General features: G+C 45.4%; 1 protein-coding gene across 1 annotated transcript in view; it reads right to left on the reverse strand.

Moving 5' to 3' along the window:
* ZFAT (zinc finger and AT-hook domain containing) overlaps window positions 1–19,743 on the reverse strand; it is a 188,165-nt gene that overhangs the window by 66,768 nt on the left and 101,654 nt on the right. The window contains 2 exon segments of the mRNA XM_025450143.3: window positions 8,042–8,065; window positions 8,067–8,131. Of these exon segments, the coding sequence (XP_025305928.3) occupies window positions 8,042–8,065; window positions 8,067–8,131 (89 nt within the window).

The following is a 19,743-nucleotide window of genomic DNA, read 5'->3' on the forward strand; positions in this document are numbered from 1 at the left end:
CGTCCCCTGCATATTCTCAGACCATAATGCCTTGAAATTAGAACTAAATCACAACAAGAAGTTTGGAAGGACCTCAAACACGTGGAGGTTAAGGACCATCCTGCTAAAAGATGAAAGGGTCAACCAGGAAATTAAGGAAGAATTAAAAAGATTCATGGAAACTAATGAGAATGAAGATACAACCGTTCAAAATCTTTGGGATGCAGCAAAAGCAGTCCTAAGGGGGAAATACATCGCAATACAAGCATCCATTCAAAAACTGGAGAGAACTCAAATACAAAAGCTAACCTTACACATAAAGGAGCTAGAGAAAAAACAGCAAATAGATCCTACACCCAGGAGAAGAAGAGAAGTTAATAAAGATTCGAGCAGAACTCAACGAAATCGAGACCAGAAGAACTGTGGAACAGATCAACAGAACCAGGAGTTGGTTCTTTGAAAGAATTAATAAGATAGATAAACCATTAGCCAGCCTTATTAAAAAGAAGAGAGAGAAGACTCAAATTAATAAAATCATGAATGAGAAAGGAGAGATCACTACCAACACCAAGGAAATACAAACGATTTTAAAAACATATTATGAACAGCTATACGCCAATAAATTAGGCAATCTAGAAGAAATGGACGCATTCCTGGAAAGCCACAAACTACCAAAACTGGAACAGGAAGAAATAGAAAACCTGAACAGGCCAATAACCAGGGAGGAAATTGAAGCAGTCATCAAAAACCTCCCAAGACACAAGAGTCCAGGGCCAGATGGCTTCCCAGGGGAATTTTATCAAACGTTTAAAGAAGAAACCATACCTATTCTCCTAAAGCTGTTTGGAAAGATAGAAAGAGATGGAGTACTTCCAAATTCGTTCTATGAGGCCAGCATCACCTTAATTCCAAAACCAGACAAAGACCCCACCAAAAAGGAGAATTACAGACCAATATCCCTGATGAACATGGATGCAAAAATTCTCAACAAGATACTGGCCAATAGGATCCAACAGTACATTAAGAAAATTATTCACCATGACCAAGTAGGATTTATCCCGGGACACAAGGCTGGTTCAACACCCGTAAAACAATCAATGTGATTCATCATATCAGCAAGAGAAAAACCAAGAACCATATGATCCTCTCATTAGATGCAGAGAAAGCATTTGACAAAATACAGCATCCATTTCTGATCAAAACTCTTCAGAGTGTAGGGATAGAGGGAACATTCCTCAACATCTTAAAAGCCATCTACGAAAAGCCCACAGCAAATATCATTCTCAATGGGGAAGCACTGGGAGCCTTTCCCCTAAGATCAGGAACAAGACAGGGATGTCCACTCTCACCACTACTATTCAACATAGTATTGGAAGTCCTAGCCTCAGCAATCAGACAACAAAAAGACATTAAAGGCATTCAAATTGGCAAAGAAGAAGTCAAACTCTCCCTCTTCACCGATGACATGATACTCTACATAGAAAACCCAAAAGTCTCCACCCCAAGATTGCTAGAACTCATACAGCAATTCGGTAGTGTGGCAGGATACAAAATCAATGCCCAGAAGTCAGTGGCATTTCTATACACTAACAATGAGACTGAAGAAAGAGAAATTAAGGAGTCAATCCCATTTACAATTGCACCCAAAAGCATAAGATACCTAGGAATAAACCTAACCAAAGATGTAAAGGATCTATATCCTCAAAACTACGGAACACTTCTGAAAGAAACTGAGGAAGACACAAAGAGATGGAAAAATATTCCATGCTCATGGATTGGCAGAATTAATATTGTGAAAATGTCAATATTACCCAGGGTAATATACACGTTTAATGCAATCCCTATCAAAATACCATGGACTTTCTTCAGAGAGTTAGAACAAATTATTTTAAGATTTGTGTGGAATCAGAAAAGACCCCGAATAGCCAGGGGAATTTTAAAAAAGAAAACCATATCTGGGGGCATCACAATGCCAGATTTCAGGTTGTACTACAAAGCTGTGGTCATCAAGACAGTGTGGTACTGGCACAAAAACAGACACATAGATCAATGGAACAGAATAGAGAACCCAGAAGTGGACCCTGAACTTTATGGTCAACTAATATTCGATAAAGGAGGAAAGACTATCCATTGGAAGAAAGACAGTCTCTTCAATAAATGGTGCTGGGAAAATTGGACATCCACATGCAGAAGAATGAAACTAGACCACTCTCTTGCACCATACACAAAGATAAACTCAAAATGGATGAAAGATCTAAATGTGAGACAAGATTCCATCAAAATCCTAGAGAAGAACACAGGCAACACCCTTTTTGAACTCGGCCACAGTAACTTCTTGCAAGATACATCCACGAAGGCAAAAGAAACAAAAGCAAAAATGAACTATTGGGACTTCATCAAGATAAGAAGCTTTTGCACAGCAAAGGATACAGTCAACAAAACTCAAAGACAACCTACAGAATGGGAGAAGATATTTGCAAATGACGTATCAGATAAAGGGCTAGTTTCCAAGATCTATAAAGAACTTATCAAACTCAACACCAAAGAAACAAACAATCCAATCATGAAATGGGCAAAAGACATGAAGAGAAATCTCACAGAGGAAGACATAGACATGGCCAGGATGCACATGAGAAAATGCTCTGCATCACTTGCCATCAGGGAAATACAAATCAAAACCAAAATGAGATACCACCTCACACCAGTGAGAATGGGGAAAATTAACAAGGCAGGAAACCACAAATGTTGGAGAGGATGCGGAGAAAAGGGAACCCTCTTACACTGTTGGTGGGAATGTGAACTGGTGCAGCCACTCTGGAAAACTGTGTGGAGGTTCCTCAAACAGTTAAAAATAGACCTGCCCTATGACCCAGCAATTGCACTGTTGGGGATTTACCCCAAAGATACAGATGCAATGAAACGCCGGGACACCTGCACCCCGATGTTTCTAGCAGCAATGGCCACAATAGCCAAACTGTGGAAGGAGCCTCGGTGTCCATCAAAAGATGAATGGATAAAGAAGCTGTGGTCTATGTATACAATGGAATATTACTCAGCCATTAGAAACGACAAATACCCACCATTTGCTTCAACGTGGATGGAACTGGAGGGTATTATGCTGAGTGAAGTAAGTCAGTCGGAGAAGGACAAACATTCTATGTTCTCATTCATGTGGGGAATATAAATAATAGTGAAAGGGAATAAAAGGGAAAGGAGAAAAAATCAGTGGGAAATATCAGAAAGGGAGACAGAACGTAAAGACTGCTAACTCTGGGAAACGAACTAGGGGTGGTAGAAGGGGAGGAGGGCGGGGGGTGGGAGTGATTGGGTGACGGGCACTGGGGGTTATTCTGTATGTTGGTAAATTGAACACCAATAATAAAAATAAAAAATAAAAAAATAAGAATATATACAGATGACAAGCAGGTACATGAAAAATGCTCCACCGCTTATGTCTTCAGGGAAGTACACATTAAAGCAGGAATGAGGTATTATCTTCACATCTATTAGATCATCTTCACATCTATTAGAAGAATTAGGTATCATATTCACATCTATTAGAAGGACCCAAATCCAAAATGCTGAAAACACCAAATGCCGATGAGGCTGTGGATCAACAGAAACTCTCAGGCACTGCTAGTGGGGATGCAGAATGGTACAGCCATGTAGGAAGAAGTGTGGCAGTTTCTCGCAGAGCTAACCATACTCCTACCATATAATCCAGCAATCACGCTCCTTAGTATCTACCTAAAGGAGTTGGGAACTTAGGTCCGGACAAAACCCGCACACAGTGTTGAAGCAGCTTTATTCCTAACTGCCAAAACTTCAGAAGCAACCAAGATGTCCTTCAGTAGGTGAATGGATAAAGAACCTGTGGCGCATCCAGATAATGGCATATTATTCAGCACTAAAAAGAAGTGTACTATCAAGTCCTAAAAAGACAGGGAGGAACCTTATATGTATACTACTAAGTGAAAGAAGCCTGTCTGAAAAGTTGTAGGATTCCAACTCTAGGACATTTTGGAAAAGGCAAAACTATGGAGACGGCAGAAGGATGAGTGGTTGCCAGGGGAGTAGGGAGAGGGAGGGATGAACAGGTGGAGCACAGAGGATTTTCAAGGCAGGGAGACGGCTCTGCTGGAGAACCAGAGCAGTGGATACATGTCAGGATACATCTGTCAAAACCCACAGAATGTAGAGCACCAACATGGAGGCCTCATGCAGAACCAGGGCCTTGGGCGAGTATGACGAACCAGTATAGGCTCGATTGTGACAGATGTACCACTCTGGTGGGGATGTTGACAATGGGGGAGGGTGTGGGTGGGAAACAGGGCCAGACAGTCTACGGGAACTGTCTGTACTTCCAATTTCACTGTGAACTGAAAACTACTTTAAATATACTTGATTAATTTAAAAAAGGGGCGGGGGGGAAAGACTGGTAAAATCCAACTAAGGCCCACAGTTTAGTTAATACCAAAGCCAATTTCCTAGTTTTGATAACACATTATGGTTAAAGATGATGCTATTATGGAGGGAAGATGGGGGAACAGCACCTGGAAATCCGACGGACTACATACGAGTTTAGAATTATTTTAAAATAGGGGCACCTGTGTGGCCAGTGCTTAAGCATCTATCTGCCTTTGGCTCAGGGCGTGATCCCAGGGTCCTGGGATGAGTCCTGCATTGGGTTCCCCACAGGGAGCCTGCTTCTCCCACTGCCTATGTCACTGCCTTTTTCTCTGGGTCTCTCATGAATAATTAAATAAAATCTGTAAGAAAAAAAGAATTATGTTAGAATAAAGATGTTGCAAGTGAAATAAAGCCACCATTGATTAATGTGTAGGGGGACTACCACTGAGTCACCCAGCCCCATAATTGAGAACAGTTCTATCAACAGAGTTGTGGGGTCACAGGAGCCCAACAGAGAGAGAAAACTGTAAGGTGAGTGAGTCCCTCCTGCAATCACACTGCCTCACTGAGCAGCGTGTGGGATTATTTATTTGAGAGAAAGCAAAGAGCTGAACAGCCAGGGGGAGGGAACAAGCCCATTTGGTGGGGAGATCCCTGGCTCAGCGGCAGCTCTTCTGGTGCATCTTCTCTGGCACTTGCTCAAGATTGATAGCTGATAGCGTTGTTTCCGCCCTCGGGAATGCATTTTAATTACGGCTGCAAGAGGCACATATAACACCTTCACTGCTTGTGAATTCTCAGTGGTTTGATGGGCTTCACCCCATGCTTTATAGTCCTTTCAATTTTAGGATGACTTGAAAATGTTTTTGGCATGACGATGTCCATCGCAGAGTCACTTGTAACAGCAAAACCCACAAAGGACCAAACTGTCCAATTATGAGGGAATGGGTAATTAAACTATGATACTCATCCTAAAGCAGCCATTAGAATTAGTTTTACAGTAAGTATATTTTCATGAAATGGGAAAAATGCCCAGGGAGTGATGATTTAAAAAAGGGGGGGGGGGGGCGATATTTATAATGTTCAAATCAGGCAGGCTCTCCAGCCCTGCCTTTGACTGGGAGGTTATTCTAACCCAAAAGTGAAGTATTCTTGGCAAACCATCTGGCCACTCATTTAAGCTACATTCTTTAATAGGAGCTTTATCGGTGGTAAAGCTGATGTTTTAATCTCCACCCAAAAATGCTCATTTACAGTATGACCTCAATTAGGCCTAAAAAAATAACGTACCCAAAAATTCTGCAGACAAAGGGAATGAAAAGCACTTTTCAAATCTTACATGGTAAACACATATTAATTTTATCTTTAAAATAAATATATAAATAACAACATGTAATTTTAAAAGGCAATACAAGAGTTTGCCCTTATTACAGTGTTTCCTGACACAAATTATATATTGCAAATTATGTATCCACATCTAGAAAAGCAAACTGGTTTCCTCTTGCAGGCCAACTGCAGTAGATTAGTAGTGTCTGTGTGAAGATTTTGATGCTTTGTGTAGGATTAGTGAAACAGGAGAGGCTTGGTTTCTTAGGAATGTTCGCCATTGGTATGCAGAGGGAGCCTGGAAGCATGCAGACTATGGATTTTCAGGTTTTGGTGAGAATTTTCTACCACGGAGTAGATGTGAAAGGAAGAAAACAGAGTGGGGGAATGCAGTGGGTGGAATAATGTCCCTGCAAAACACGACTTGAGATCTAGAAGCTCATGTGGCAAAAAGAAGTTACGACTACAAGTGGAACTGAGGTTGTTCATCAACCGGCCTTGAGGTAAGGACGTTCTCCTGGGGCATCCAATGGGCTCACAGGTGAAATCACCAGGGTCCTCCCAGGTGAAAGACGGAAGGGAAGCAGAGGGGAGAGAGGTGGGATGGTACGTTGCTGGCTTGGAGGATGGAAGACTGAGGCCAAAAGCCAAGGAATGTCGGTGGCCTCCAGAACCCAGAAAAGGCCAAGGATGCATTTTCTCCCAGAGCCTCCAGAAGGAATACAGCCCTGCCATCACCTTGCCTTTAGATCAGTGAGACCCGTGCTGGAATGCTCTACTATTCAATAGCTTGTGTAGTTTCAAGCTATAAGTTGGAGATAGCAGAGCAGTAAACAGAAAACTGACAGAGCTGTGTGATGGCAGGAAATGGTTGAGAGCTACATGCGAAGGTGACAGCCCCAAATCCACTTCCTATGCACACAAGCCAAAGATTCCACAGATCTGAGCCGGAGAACAATGAGGATTTCGGGGCAGAGAGACTGTTCGGGTATGGCTGGGGAAGGAAGACGTCCTGTGCTGACAACCCAGGATGAAAAGTGTAGCTCCAATTCTGGGATGGGAGGACAATAAAGAACCCGGCCAGGTCCTACTTGCCCATCTATGAAGTGAGAGCTGCCTCGGCTTTCTGTTCTCTTAGCACCTACTGTGCTAGTCTACGGAAACCTAGGGTCCCCCAAAGGAGCACATCTGTGGCTGCGAAATGCAAGATAAAGCTCTTCATTTTGATCACGTACAAAGTCTGTGTGGCACTCAAGAAGCTCCCTGCTAAGACACTGTCACTGCCATGAGGTGACAGGCCAGTCCTGCCTAAGAAACCTCAGAAGAGCTTGCTGATGGGAGAGTCCTCATCCCCTCCAAAGTGGTGACAGCACAGGTTGGTCAGCATGGTAACAGGTCCAGCCAGGAAGCCTACTAGGGGACTGGGTACCTAACTCTGAGGTTCGGGTCCATGTGTCAGATACAGATGACAGTGTCCACTGTGGGGGAGGGGAGCACTGACAGGAGTGAAGTTCCTGGCACAGTACAGACATACGGCAGGTGATCAATAACTTCCAACCATGAGTGTGGTGCCCCACAGCCCCTCCCACATTCTATGTTCTCCAGGATTCAGCAGTGGACACAATTTCAACAAACACTCTAGAGCATCATGCCTTCCGTTTTCCTGTGTGGATGCAGCAGCAGCAGCAGCAGCAGCAATCTGAAGGACTGAGTTGCCAGCACCAGGCAGGCATTTTTATCAAACAAATTCACAGGACCACGCACAGGTCTTACTGTCGAAGACCGCAGCAGAAGCGGCCACCAGGTGCATATTTAGCATCTAAATTCGGGGGATCTCAGTTACAGCTATGACACGAATACAGACAGCCACCATCTCCCGGGCCCCTGCAATGTGCCGGGCACTGCCAAGGACGCCCCATAACCACCACCTCCAGCTCTCCAGCTGGGCGTCATGCCTCTTGTACCAGGGGACTGACCCGAGGCAGTCCGGGACCCAAAGGCCCACCCCCTCATCCTCAGTGCTCACATCCTCTCCTCTAAATCCCTCCAGGTTTTAAGAGTAAGAGCAGGCCTTTTCTCTAGCCTGCACGCTCTTACATGTGCCCCCCCTGCACCTGGTTTCCAAATCACAGAGAAGCTGTGCATGCTACTTCTGGAAGGAGAGAGCACGCCATGAAGTGAGTTATACCTTGGACTCCATGCAGCCTACCTAAGGGGATCCGGGAGTGAGGGGAACACCCCCCCCCCCCCCAAATAAGACACCTTCATTTGGACAAGCAAGATTCTTCCACCGCAAACCTGCACACCACGTGCCGAGCCCTCTCACCTTGAAGGAGGCGTGCTGCTCCATAGTGCCGCAGCAGCTGGGGCTTCTGGGCCGCTGTGTAGTCACACACCGTGCACTTAAACTGCTTCCCTGGAAAGAAGGGAGGAGAAGGTGAGTGTCACATGAGGCTAATGGCTCCTATGTGTGAATGAAGTGCCAGGCACAGAGCCAGGTGTGCAATGATGCCGGATGGGAGTGCACAGCCCCTGGGGGAGCAGCCTATACACGCAGACACCTGTTGACTACAGGTGGCAGCAGAAGGGGGGCTTGCAGTAGAGGGAGAAGAACAACCAGCTCTGCCTGGGAAGCCCCAGGAGCAGCGATGCTGGAGCAGGTGCCTACAGAGAGTCAGGGTGTGTCCAGCTGCCTGGAGGAAAGAGAACATGTGGGGAGCACAGAGGTGTGGATCCCAGTGCTCAGGAGATGGGAGCTGGGTCTTCCTTCCAGGACCCCAAGCATGTGGTCTCAGGGAGGGACAAGCACTGGCCCTGGAGCAGCTGCCAGGGCATCAAGGGCAACCAAGAGTGTTGCGCTGTCCCGAGAGCCAGGAGAAGGCAAAATGCCACTCAGCAAGGCAGCAAGATCTGTGCTGGGACCGCCTAACCCAGGCAGGAGCGTGCAAGGCCGACGTGAGGGGATGTGAGAACAGAGCTACATAGAAATGGAACACACTGCTCTTTTAAGAGGATTCACGTGTTAGTGACATGTGAACATTCGTTGATGGGATGAACGGGCCCACGATGTATTTGTTAAAACAAATTAATGGACATACGGGCATGCTACATTTTTCACTCCCTGGTTAGCACAAGTGAAACCATGACATGCAATAGCACAAATATCGATCAAATATAAATCTGCCCGACTTCTGCTAGCTGTCGACTGTTCACCAAGCAGTTTCTAAGGGGTGCGAGCCTCTCGGGGAAACAGGGGCACAGCCACTGCACGTGGCACCACAGAAAACACTGGCTCCTCCCAGGGGCTTGGTACATCCTGCCTTCTCGGGCTGGGTGAGAGCCGTCTCCCTCTGCAGCCTGCAGCCTCCCTCCCTGTATCCTCTCAAACCTGATGAAAACTGGCTGATGGCACCTGTCACCAGAAACCTGCTCTCACCAAGGAAACCAGTGAGCTCCATGAGGCCCAGCTGATGGTGGATCTCTGTCGGCATTCTTCTGGACGATGCTGCATACGGCTCTGCTAATAGGCCGGTATCTAGTGTCCGTGAGGCATCCTCTCCCATCCATTTCTTCCATACGCCGGCATTCCACAATGCTCTGCTCATAGTCCCATTCTTCTCCTTCTAGATGCATCCTTGCATAGAACCTTCCCCTGGGGATTTCTGTAAACCTTTAATGCCAAAATCTATACCTTCCACTCTTACTTCTTCCTTCTTCTACATCCGCTACCATTCCCTGATCTTGAGATCTGAGTATCCAACCATCTGCTTGGCCTCTGATCCAAATGTGCTGACCTGGACTTACTGTCTTTCCCATCAAATGGGTCCCAGCTCCAGCCTTCCCAGTTCTTTACCCACCCAATCATGAAGTCAGAGACTTGACAGCCTCCTCAGCATCTCCATGACTCCAACTGTACTCATCTCAGATTCTCAGCACCTGATTTCACCTCCTAAATATTTCTCTATTTCTCTGTTTCAACATCTCCCCACTGGTTTAGGCCCTCCTGACTTCTTTCCTGGATAAGGATGAAAGCCTGTAAACTGACTTCCTTGACTTCAGGTAACCCTCCCATCCATCTGCCATCCATCCATCCACTAACCAGCCATCCACTCACCTACCCACCCTCTCTCTTTCCTTCCCTCGGTCCATCATCCATCATCCATCCATGTGGATGCCCCAGCCTCCATCCAGATGATCTGACACATAAACTCTCCCACAGCCCTTCCTGCACACCCACCAAGGACTCCAACCACAGAACAGAGATGAAGTTCCAGACCATGGAACAGAAAGCCCTACAGAACCAAACCAACTCCCCCCCCCCCCCCCACCTGACCCTTCTTCTCTGACTTCTGGTTTGCCTTCCCCTCTGTATGTGAGGCTCTGTGACACAAAAATCTTCAGTTCTGGCCTTTGCCAAGCCTTTGCTAATACTTTCCAGACCTGGGGCGCAATGCCTCTCAGCATTTGGCCATTCTTCACCGTAACTCACAATTCAAGCTGAATGACATCTCTGACAACTGGGCTAGGAGTCAGCCCCCGTCATGCTCCCAGAGACCCTCTCCATGTGCTCTGTCCATGCCCACCTGTGCAGCATTGCCACCTGTCCACAAGCCTGGGGCTGCCCTGGCTGCCCACAAGGACTGTGTCTTATTCAGCCTCGCACCCCCAGCGCCTGAGTGCAGGGCGCACACTGGACACATTCTATACATTTTACTAAACTGAACTGGGCAAAGAACAGAAAGGAAATTCTATATGTCATTTTTTAAAGATTTTATTTATTTATTTGACAGAGCGAGCAGGGGCAGAGGGAGAGGGAGAAGCAGGCTCCCTGCTGAGCAGAGAGCCTGACGTGGGGCTCTGGAATCACAACCTGAGCTGAAGGCAAATGCTTCACCAACTGAGACACCCAGGCACTCCTAAAATTCTGTGTATCTTACATGAATAACACTTTCAATAGTAATAGCAAAAGAGAAATAATAGTATAAATACATTAATACAAAGACACTATCATTCTAGATGAACAAACCCCAAATTCTAGATTCTACTAATCTTGCAAGTCCTAAGTATGGGGAAAACTTTTTCATATGTAAGACAGACATGTCATAATTAGAGACATTATTCATATTTCTTGCCCCCTGGACACTTGTTCTTAAATATAGTGTCATCTTTTTTCAAACACAGGGCTGCACATTGCTACACATCTTGGATATAACCTCAGCCACCCATACTTCTCCACTGATTTCTGACGCACATAAATGCATCATCATTGTGCCAGGCAGCCTGAGCAAAATGGTGCTGGGTTCTGCACCACCAGAGTAGGGGGAAGAAAGCTGATAGAGCCATCCCCCAAAATGATACGTATTTTCACTCATTACCAATAGACATTGCTCAGCCAGTAAAAGATTAAGTGCTAAATAAGGTACTCTGAAATGAATAAATGGAATCACGGTTGAGATCAAGAGTCAGCCTTTTATGGACATACTCCCAGGGTTCTGTGAGAGACAGGGAAAGAACATACCTCCTAAAAGCCACCCCTAAAGAAGCCTCAAAGTCCGGGCAATAAATATTATAAATGTTTCAGCAACCACGGACAGCCTCTATCAAACAGGCCTAGGAGAGCACTTGATGCAATCTTTTGCTGCCTAATTAAAATAATGCAATGGAGATCCATGACTAATCACAGAAGAGCAATGCTTTGAGACTATCCGTTGTGTTCTATCAAGACACTCCTGAGAACTAAGAGGGAAACGTAGTATTTACCCGAGGCTAGAGTGGCCTCAAAGGGCTGGCCAATGTATATCAGTGTCTGTATCTGGATCACACAGCCCAGGAAAAGAAAAAAAAAAAAAAAAAAGGTGACTTTTGTAAAAAAAGTTCATCCACTTTTCACATAACATATCTGGCTAGCTCTATCCCCCAAGCTACTGTCCAGCAGCCATGCTACAACTTGATGCCTATGACCTCGGCCAAGCACCCCAAAGCCTGGAGAGACAGACAGTGCTCACCCCTCTTACGGATGAGGACCTAGGATTAAGAATCTGAGCAACTGGGGATCCCTGGGTGGCTCAGTGGTTTGGCACCTGCCTGTGGTCCAGGGCGCGATCCTGGAGTCCCGGGATCGAGTCCCATGTCAGGCTCCCAGCATGGAGCCTGCTTCTCCCTCCTCCTGTGTCTCTGCCTCTCTCTCTATCTATCTCTCTATGTCTATCATAAATAAATAAATAAAATCTTAAAAAAAAAAAAAAAAGAATCTGAGCAACTCCCAGGTTATGGTCAGTGGCAGAGCCTGGATTTGGACCCCAAAGTTCCCATTCAGAGCCATGTAACCATCCTTTCACTAGTAAGGGTATGACACAAATTCCCCAAGAGAACAAAAAATTTATAACAGCAATGGACATATCTGTACCATAAAGGCCACTGCACAAGAGGGTGGCCCATTAGAAAGGGGTACCGAAGAAGGGCCACTGGAAGAAGTATGTTCCTTCTAGTTCTGTCCAGTTCGCCCTGGGTGACACTGGGCTCTTTCTTCTCTGCAACTTGGTGGCTTTATTAAAAGCGTGGGGAGGTAACCCCTGTGTGATCCAAGGAAGGACTCAGACAGTGAGCAGCAAACACCTGAGAAGTAGCCCCTATGAGATGATGCTGGAGGGTCCATGCAGGTGACACACCATGGCCACTCAGGACAGCTGCGGCAGTGCCCCTCTAGTCCCATCCCATTGACCTCCCTGGCGTTCTCAGGGACAATTCAGGGATGGGTCTAATTAAGCCAACCTATATATAATATACCTTAACCAGAAAAAATAATAACAGAGCAGGGGAAAGTGATAAAGTGCAAGAGTCTATAGAAGGCCTTCCTCATCTTGCCCCCTGCAACTGCTCTGGCCTTCTCTCTACCCCAGCAAACTATGAACCTCTGCAAGGGCTAACAGGACCCCCTATGATGGGCTCCCTGCTACTCCTCTAAGCTCACAAGCAACCTCCTCTGCCCCCCCCCCCACATACTCCACTCTGAGAACACAGCACACCCCTGCCACCCCCAGACTTCTGTACCTGCCATTCCCAGGGCCTGGGACGCCCTTCCCAGATCCCACCACCATCCCACTTATAGCTAGTCACCTTTATGGATTCGTTTTTGGAATTCCTCATCTCATAACATTTTCGTGTTGAACGTGAATTGTCTCATATTCCTATTTTCATTTTCCTATTACATGGGTCTCAACATTTGAGATAGTGTCATACCTCAACTGTACTGTATCATATATTGTATTGATTTATCCTGTTTATCATTTAGCTTCATGACAGCAGGAGCTTTCTGGTTTTGTTCTACTATTCTTATATCATCTACTGTTGTATCTGAGTGGCCCATCGATTCATCTCCAGCTGGTCAGTCTGGCACCTTCGCTGAGTTGTGGGTACTCTGGAGGTGGGATGGTACACTTCTCATTCTGTGTCCCTGTGTGTAGTGGTGAGCACTCACTGGTTGCAGGGCTAGTGGTGAGTTACAGGAGATGCCACAACAGGGTGTCAACTGAGCCACACTCCCTCTCTCCCCACAACAGGCACCAGGAAATGAAATGGAACAAAAACAGGCCTCTGTGAGGACGTGAGAGCCAAACTAAGAAAGGAGGATGAGGATCACCAAGCCTGAAGAGGAGGTGAAGACTCTGGGAGGAGTAACCAAACACACAAAGCCCTGGAGTCTCTAGAAGCTCCCCAGGTACCATGATAACAAAGGCCCCTTTCCTGCTTCACCGCCCTCAAATGAGTTTCTATCAAGTGCAACAAAAGAGTCTCAACAAACATAGCTATTGAATGAACCAGTGAGTGCATGAGTATAAAACACCAAGACCCCAGAAAGCAAACACATAAAAACAAGATGTGAACAATTCATCAACAGAGGATTAATTAAATTCATCAAAAGAAGTCCACTGATAGAAAACACTTACATACAGCACTATGAACCAGGAAACAATATAAATGTTGATGCAAATTAACTCAGTCCATCCATTTAATTCTCAAATTTACCTGTTCAGTTGTGAGTTATCAAATAACTAAAAATCATAGTAACACGGTAAGATCTCACACATCTTAAATCAAGACACTGACCATTTCTAATAATGTGAAAGAGCTAAGCCAGAACACTTTCATATTTCTGGCACAATTTTCTGAAAGCAGCAAGTTGGCAGTGTAGCCCATGATTAAAACCACCAAGACAAAATAGCCACCTGGCTCCCAGAAATGTGTCCTTATGGAATTAATTCACAGGAAGGAGTAGTTCATACTCAAGAAAGGGCTCCTTGCAAGTAAGTCTTAATGAAGAGAAAACAGAAAATAATACACCGTCTGAAAATAAGTTATGGTTATGCAGCACATGGGCCCCCTACCACCATCATGGGACATTACACAACCTCTAAATGTAATATTCAAGGACTCTACAGCAATGAACAATAATTACGATAATTAATTTTAAGGCTATGAGGATGATATCTACTTTAACTACAACTATGTAATCTTTTCACATGAACATGAATGATGATTGAAAAAGTTTTTTTAAAAAAAAAAAAAAAGAAAAAGTTTTTTTTGTTTAAAGGAGGTTCCATGCCTAGCATGGAGCCCAACATGGGGCTTGAACTTATGACCCTGAGATCAAGACCTAAGCTGAGATCAAGAGTCAGACACTTAATAGACTGAGCCATTCAGATGCCCCAAAAAAGAATTTTTAAAAGAGTAATTTATGTTTGGTAACAGAATTGTGGTCACTCTCACAGGAAGGTATTATTAGATCTTTGTGACTGCTGTTTTAAGGGGAAACAGAAAATGCTGTTTTCTGGGCAAAAGAACAAGATTTTGGATAAATTAGCATCCCATCACTGAAAGGCTGGGATGTCTCAGCCCACCTCCTAGGAAATACAATTAACAAGACAGATCTTTCAACATGAAACCATAAGATGGTATCAGTGGTTCCTGAACTGAACTTTGAGATAATTCATTGTCTTTTAAAGTGAACCCCAGCCTTGCCTGGCTATACGCTGACTTACGGCACTCCTTCTGACCAGGCATCTTTGCCGTCTTCTTCACGAAGAGAAGACAGTGGCCTAATTTGGTGAAGAATCTCCGAGGGAGTCATTTCTTGTCTTCAGAGGCACAATCTAACTTTGGCAAACAGTCAAAAGTCATTCTGAGCCCAGTCCTATCAGCGAGGAGGAGAAAGAAAGCAGAACCATACCACCTTCTGCAGAAACACTCTTGAGGAAAGCACTCCCAGCTGACTACAAAAACACTGCCAAAAACAGTGAAGGCGGCAAACTGCAGGAAATAATGTCTTCCCTGCTACAATCCACAGAATTTGGAGCCTCAGTTAGGTAGGATATTCTTCTTACCTGACCCAGAGGCCTAGATGTTAAAGGTCAAAATCATAACAACCCAGATGAACCTCACAAATAATGTTAAAGGGAAGAAGGCAGACACAAAAGAGCACATATCCTATCAGTTTAGGTGAAGTTCAGACAGGCAAGATCAGGTTACAGTGTTCCAATTCCAGGCAGCTGCTACTTTGAGGAGGGAAGGGGATGGCTGGTAGGAGGGTAAGGCTGACTCCAGAGGGGCTAGTGATGTCCTGTGTCTTACCCTGGGATGAGGGGATGCAGGTGAGATGCCTTTGTGACAATCCAGTTGGCTGTACCCTTACCAAGTACACGCTTTTTTTGCATGTGTATAATGCTTGAATTTTAAAAAGGTAAGGGGATAAAAGACCCCACCACAAGAACAAAACAGGCTACCTTCCCCAAAAGGGGCTCAGAAACTCGTGCCCAATAGTTCAAGAAAGAAAACGTGTTCAAAGGCATCATTGTCTGCGGAGTACTTGGCTGCTGGTGCAGGGGGTAAGGAAAAAGATACCATTGGCACTATTTGCCCCGACTCTCAGTTCTGCATCTTTCTGAGAGCCGAGCTGGCTGGAGATTTTCCACTGCAGACACTGTGGCCCATTCTGGACACAGTGTTTCACCACCAGCTCCTAGTTCCCTCAAAAGGTGTGATCTGTTTTAGTATATGTGCTGCCGAAGCAAGCACAAAAGGTGTGATCTGATACAAGTCCTCTTCGAAGATGGAAGGGAGTGGGTGGAAAGGTCACCTCCACTCCTTCTGTTCATCCCTCTGCATTCCACTTTCCCTTGGCAGCAGTCTTTCTCTGGTAATGTGAGCTCCTCGGCCAGCATTCCACGGCTGACTTGCTGATGGAATGAAGCTCACCTCTGACCTGTGAAACACTGGCTGGACCTAGTGCCAGGACATTGCCTGAAATCAAGCAGCACCAGACAGCAGAGGAGAGTGCTGGGTCTGGTGTCCAGGAATCCTGAGATGTGCCCTTTACCCAGCCTGTCATGTTAGGATAGAGGGCACAGGATTTGGAGGGCAAAACAGAAATCCTTGTTACTCTGCCTTGAATTAGGTGAAGACAGGTACCCCCAACCCCGAGGGATGTGGGACTGCCCTCCCTGTTGGGTTTCCTTCTGTGGAGGACAAGATGAATGTGCAAGAGGGAGGGCCAGAGAGCCAGTGGGGCACCAACCTCGCTGCACACTCTGCCCCAGGAGGAGGCTATCCCATGTAGAGGGGAGCAGCACTTATCCCACACCTGCAGGCAGCTATTGGTGGTGGTGGTGGGGGGTTCCCTCCAGGATATATGTAGCCCCCAGCCTGGTGACCAGCACTTAGAAAACACACAGTACCCTGGTGAGGATGTGGAGAAAAGGGGACTCCAGGGCTCTGTTGGTGGGAATGTAAAATGGTTCAACCACCATGCAAAACAATATGGAGCTTCCCCCCAAAATTAAAAATAGATCTCCCATACCATCTACTATTTACTATCTAGCAATTCCACTACTGGGTATATAACATGCAAAGGAACAGGATTCCAAACAGCTATCTGTACCCCCATGTTCACAATAGTCAAGACACAGAAATGAGACAAATGCTATCAATGGATGAATGGATAGTAAAGAAGTGGTAAACAATGGAATATTATTCAGCTATGAGAAAGGAGAATATCTTGCCATTTGCAACAACATGAATGGACCTCGATGCCATTGCGCTAAGTGAGGTAAGTCAGATAAAGGCAAGCACTGTCTCCTCTGTGGAATGTAAAAATGTCAAACTTGGGGGAAAAAAAAAAAAAAAAACAGAGTAAAATGGTGGCTACCAGGGGATGAAGAGAGAAAAACTGATGTTGTCGCAGGGCTCAAGTTTGCAACATAGTAAATAAGCCATAGGGAACTAATGCACAATATAATGAATATACACAACAATATTGCATTATAATGCAGATGTGATAAATACAGTGTTACTATAAAGGCAACATATGATAATATAAATATAAACATGTAACTAACACATTGTACACCTTAAATTTATACAATGTTATATGTCAAATATATTAAATTAAAAAATACTTGATCATAACAAGAGAGTTTGTAACTAAGTGCTGTGATGGATGTTAACTAAACGTATTATGGTGATCACTTCATAATATATACACTATACCAAAACTATGCTGTACACCTTCAATTACATCTCAAAAAACTAAAAAAAAAGAAAAAAAGAAAATGCATAGCACCTGTCAGCTTCCTTTGTGTCTTACTACACCCTCATCTCCTCGATGAGCTTCCCTGAGGACGGTTCCAGCTGCTTGGTTACTTTAAATAGAGCTCTATATAAAACTAGGGAGAGGTGGAATGGTAGAAAAATCTCAAACCATCCTGTGAAAATAAGACCATGCCCTTTGTCTTCTGGCATTTGGAGTCCATCAGCACACAAAGAAAGACAGCGATGGACAATTTCTTCTAATTTAAGGCACCTTGTTTAAAAACCTGTTAAATGAAATCACTCCTGCCAAATCAAATTTTATGTGTACCTCAAACTTGAAAGGGCATTAAAATACTTAAAGAAATTTGCATAAATCAGAACTATTACTAGTGAGAATATCTAGAGGCATGAGGGTGAAAAGATCCTATCAGGATTGTTGATCCAGTCTTACTGCAAACGGTGATATTTTGCATAAGTAAATTTATCAGAACACTGACTTTACCTTTTTCAACACTGATACTCTTTAAATACTAACTCTTGCACTGTGCCTTCCTAATGAGAGAATATCTGAGAGAAGAGAAGTGGATCTTTCCTAAATGACACAGATGATGAAGCACTACAAATACGCTGTGTCCACCCTGTGTTGACAGTATGACAACACTGACCACTAGGAGAAGAGGCACATCCACCTGACACTTAGAATGAACTGACACACTTAATATGAACCCAAGTAATAATCTTCCCACAACCCCGCTGCAGTCGGTAGTGCCCTCCCCCAAAGATAGCCAGGTCCCAATCCCCAGAGCCTATTACCTACTATGCCAAAAGGCATTTTGCAGATGTGACCAGGTTAAGGCTCTTGAGCTAGATCACCTTCTATTATCCAGATCGGCTCAATGAAATTGTAAAGGTCTTTATGGGAGACAGAGGGTCAGGGTCACAGAGGGGATGTAATCATGGAAGCAGAGGGACAGCCAGGTTGGAAGGACTTTGCTGCTGCCTCTGAACATAGAGGCAAAGGAGACGGGCAGATACTAGAAACAAGGAAGGCTAGACACAGAGTCTTCCCTAGAGCCTCCAGAAAGAATGCAGCCCTGCTGACAACCTGATTTCAGATTTCTGAGCCCCACGGCTGTCGCACTGTAAGTCTGTTGTTGATTCGAGCCACTACATGTATGGTCGTTTGTTACAGTGGCCACAGGAAATGAACGGGGCTCACGAAGCACGGGTTCAAGGTCGTACGGGCTGCAAGTAGCTCCAAGCTGGTCTGCCCTACCGCTGCCCCACATAGCCTGGCACACCGGGGTGTGCTGCCTAAGGTAAGAAAAGCTCCCCACAAAGCGTAACACGTGCTGCAGCCGGCAGTGTGCAGAGCATCATCTCCACAGCTCTAGCATCTGCAGGACTTTGTACAATGGCAAATCAGGACAGAAATAGCTACGGCAATAAAAATACGGTTGAAGGCTTCAGCCTCTGTGCTTTAACGGCAGAACTCCAGGCAAGTGCAGACTTAAGAGACGGATGGTTCTCTGTAATTAGATATCGGTTTCAAGACAAGGAGGAAGACATCGGCATCCCGGCATGGGAAGAAAGAGAAGGCGGCCCAGAGCCAGAGAAAAGGATGGGAGAGGGCAGGGCACCACAACTGGCTTGAGGTCAGAGACGCTGGGCCTGGTATCTGCAATCTGTCGCTGAGACCCCTCTACCCTACTGAGGTTTTAGGTCCGCAAGCCTTATTCAACACACAAATCTGTGTAGTAGTCTAAGGGGACTGTTCAGAAAGCCATATGGTTCCTTTTATTCTACGGGCTGTTACTTCTCCGGTGTATAAAACCTGAGAAGACCTTCAGGTGGACACAGCCAGGAGGCACATGCAGAAGGGCACTGACGTCGGCCTGCACGCTGCTGCCCATCACCCAGACACCGGCCGGCAAGGGTAAGCCATGGAAGCCCACTGTGTCCATGCCCACCCCATCCCTTCACCTTGAGCGCCAGGGTGAGAGGGACAAGGATCCTGTGCAGAGGCCAGGCTCACTGAAGCCTTGTATATGAACTTGGAAGGCCAGCTGGCTGCTCAGATACAAATTTTCCATTTATTAACTTCCTGGCTCTAGAATGTGTGTTTCTAGAAGTAAAGAGACTACGGATTAAGTGGGGCTACTCTATCCTACAAGGACTCTGCTTGCAGAGTGGAAGAGGAGAAAAATAACTCCACACGTCCAGCTCCTAGAATATTTCCACGTGTCACTGTGGAACCTCTTATCACAAACTGAAGGAGTGGGGGCGGGGAGGGGATGGTGCTTCCTCCACTCAGAACTCAGCTCCACACTCGACGCTCGACTTGTCTAATTATGACACGCACAAGAGTGCTTGAAGCTTGGAGAATCCCTCTGTGTTACGTTTTACCAGAAAACATCTTAACTCAAGGGTATGAGGGCAGGTTGG

Source organism: Canis lupus, chromosome 13, assembly GCF_003254725.2.
Source record: "Canis lupus dingo isolate Sandy chromosome 13, ASM325472v2, whole genome shotgun sequence".
Taxonomy (NCBI): Eukaryota; Metazoa; Chordata; class Mammalia; order Carnivora; family Canidae; genus Canis; species Canis lupus.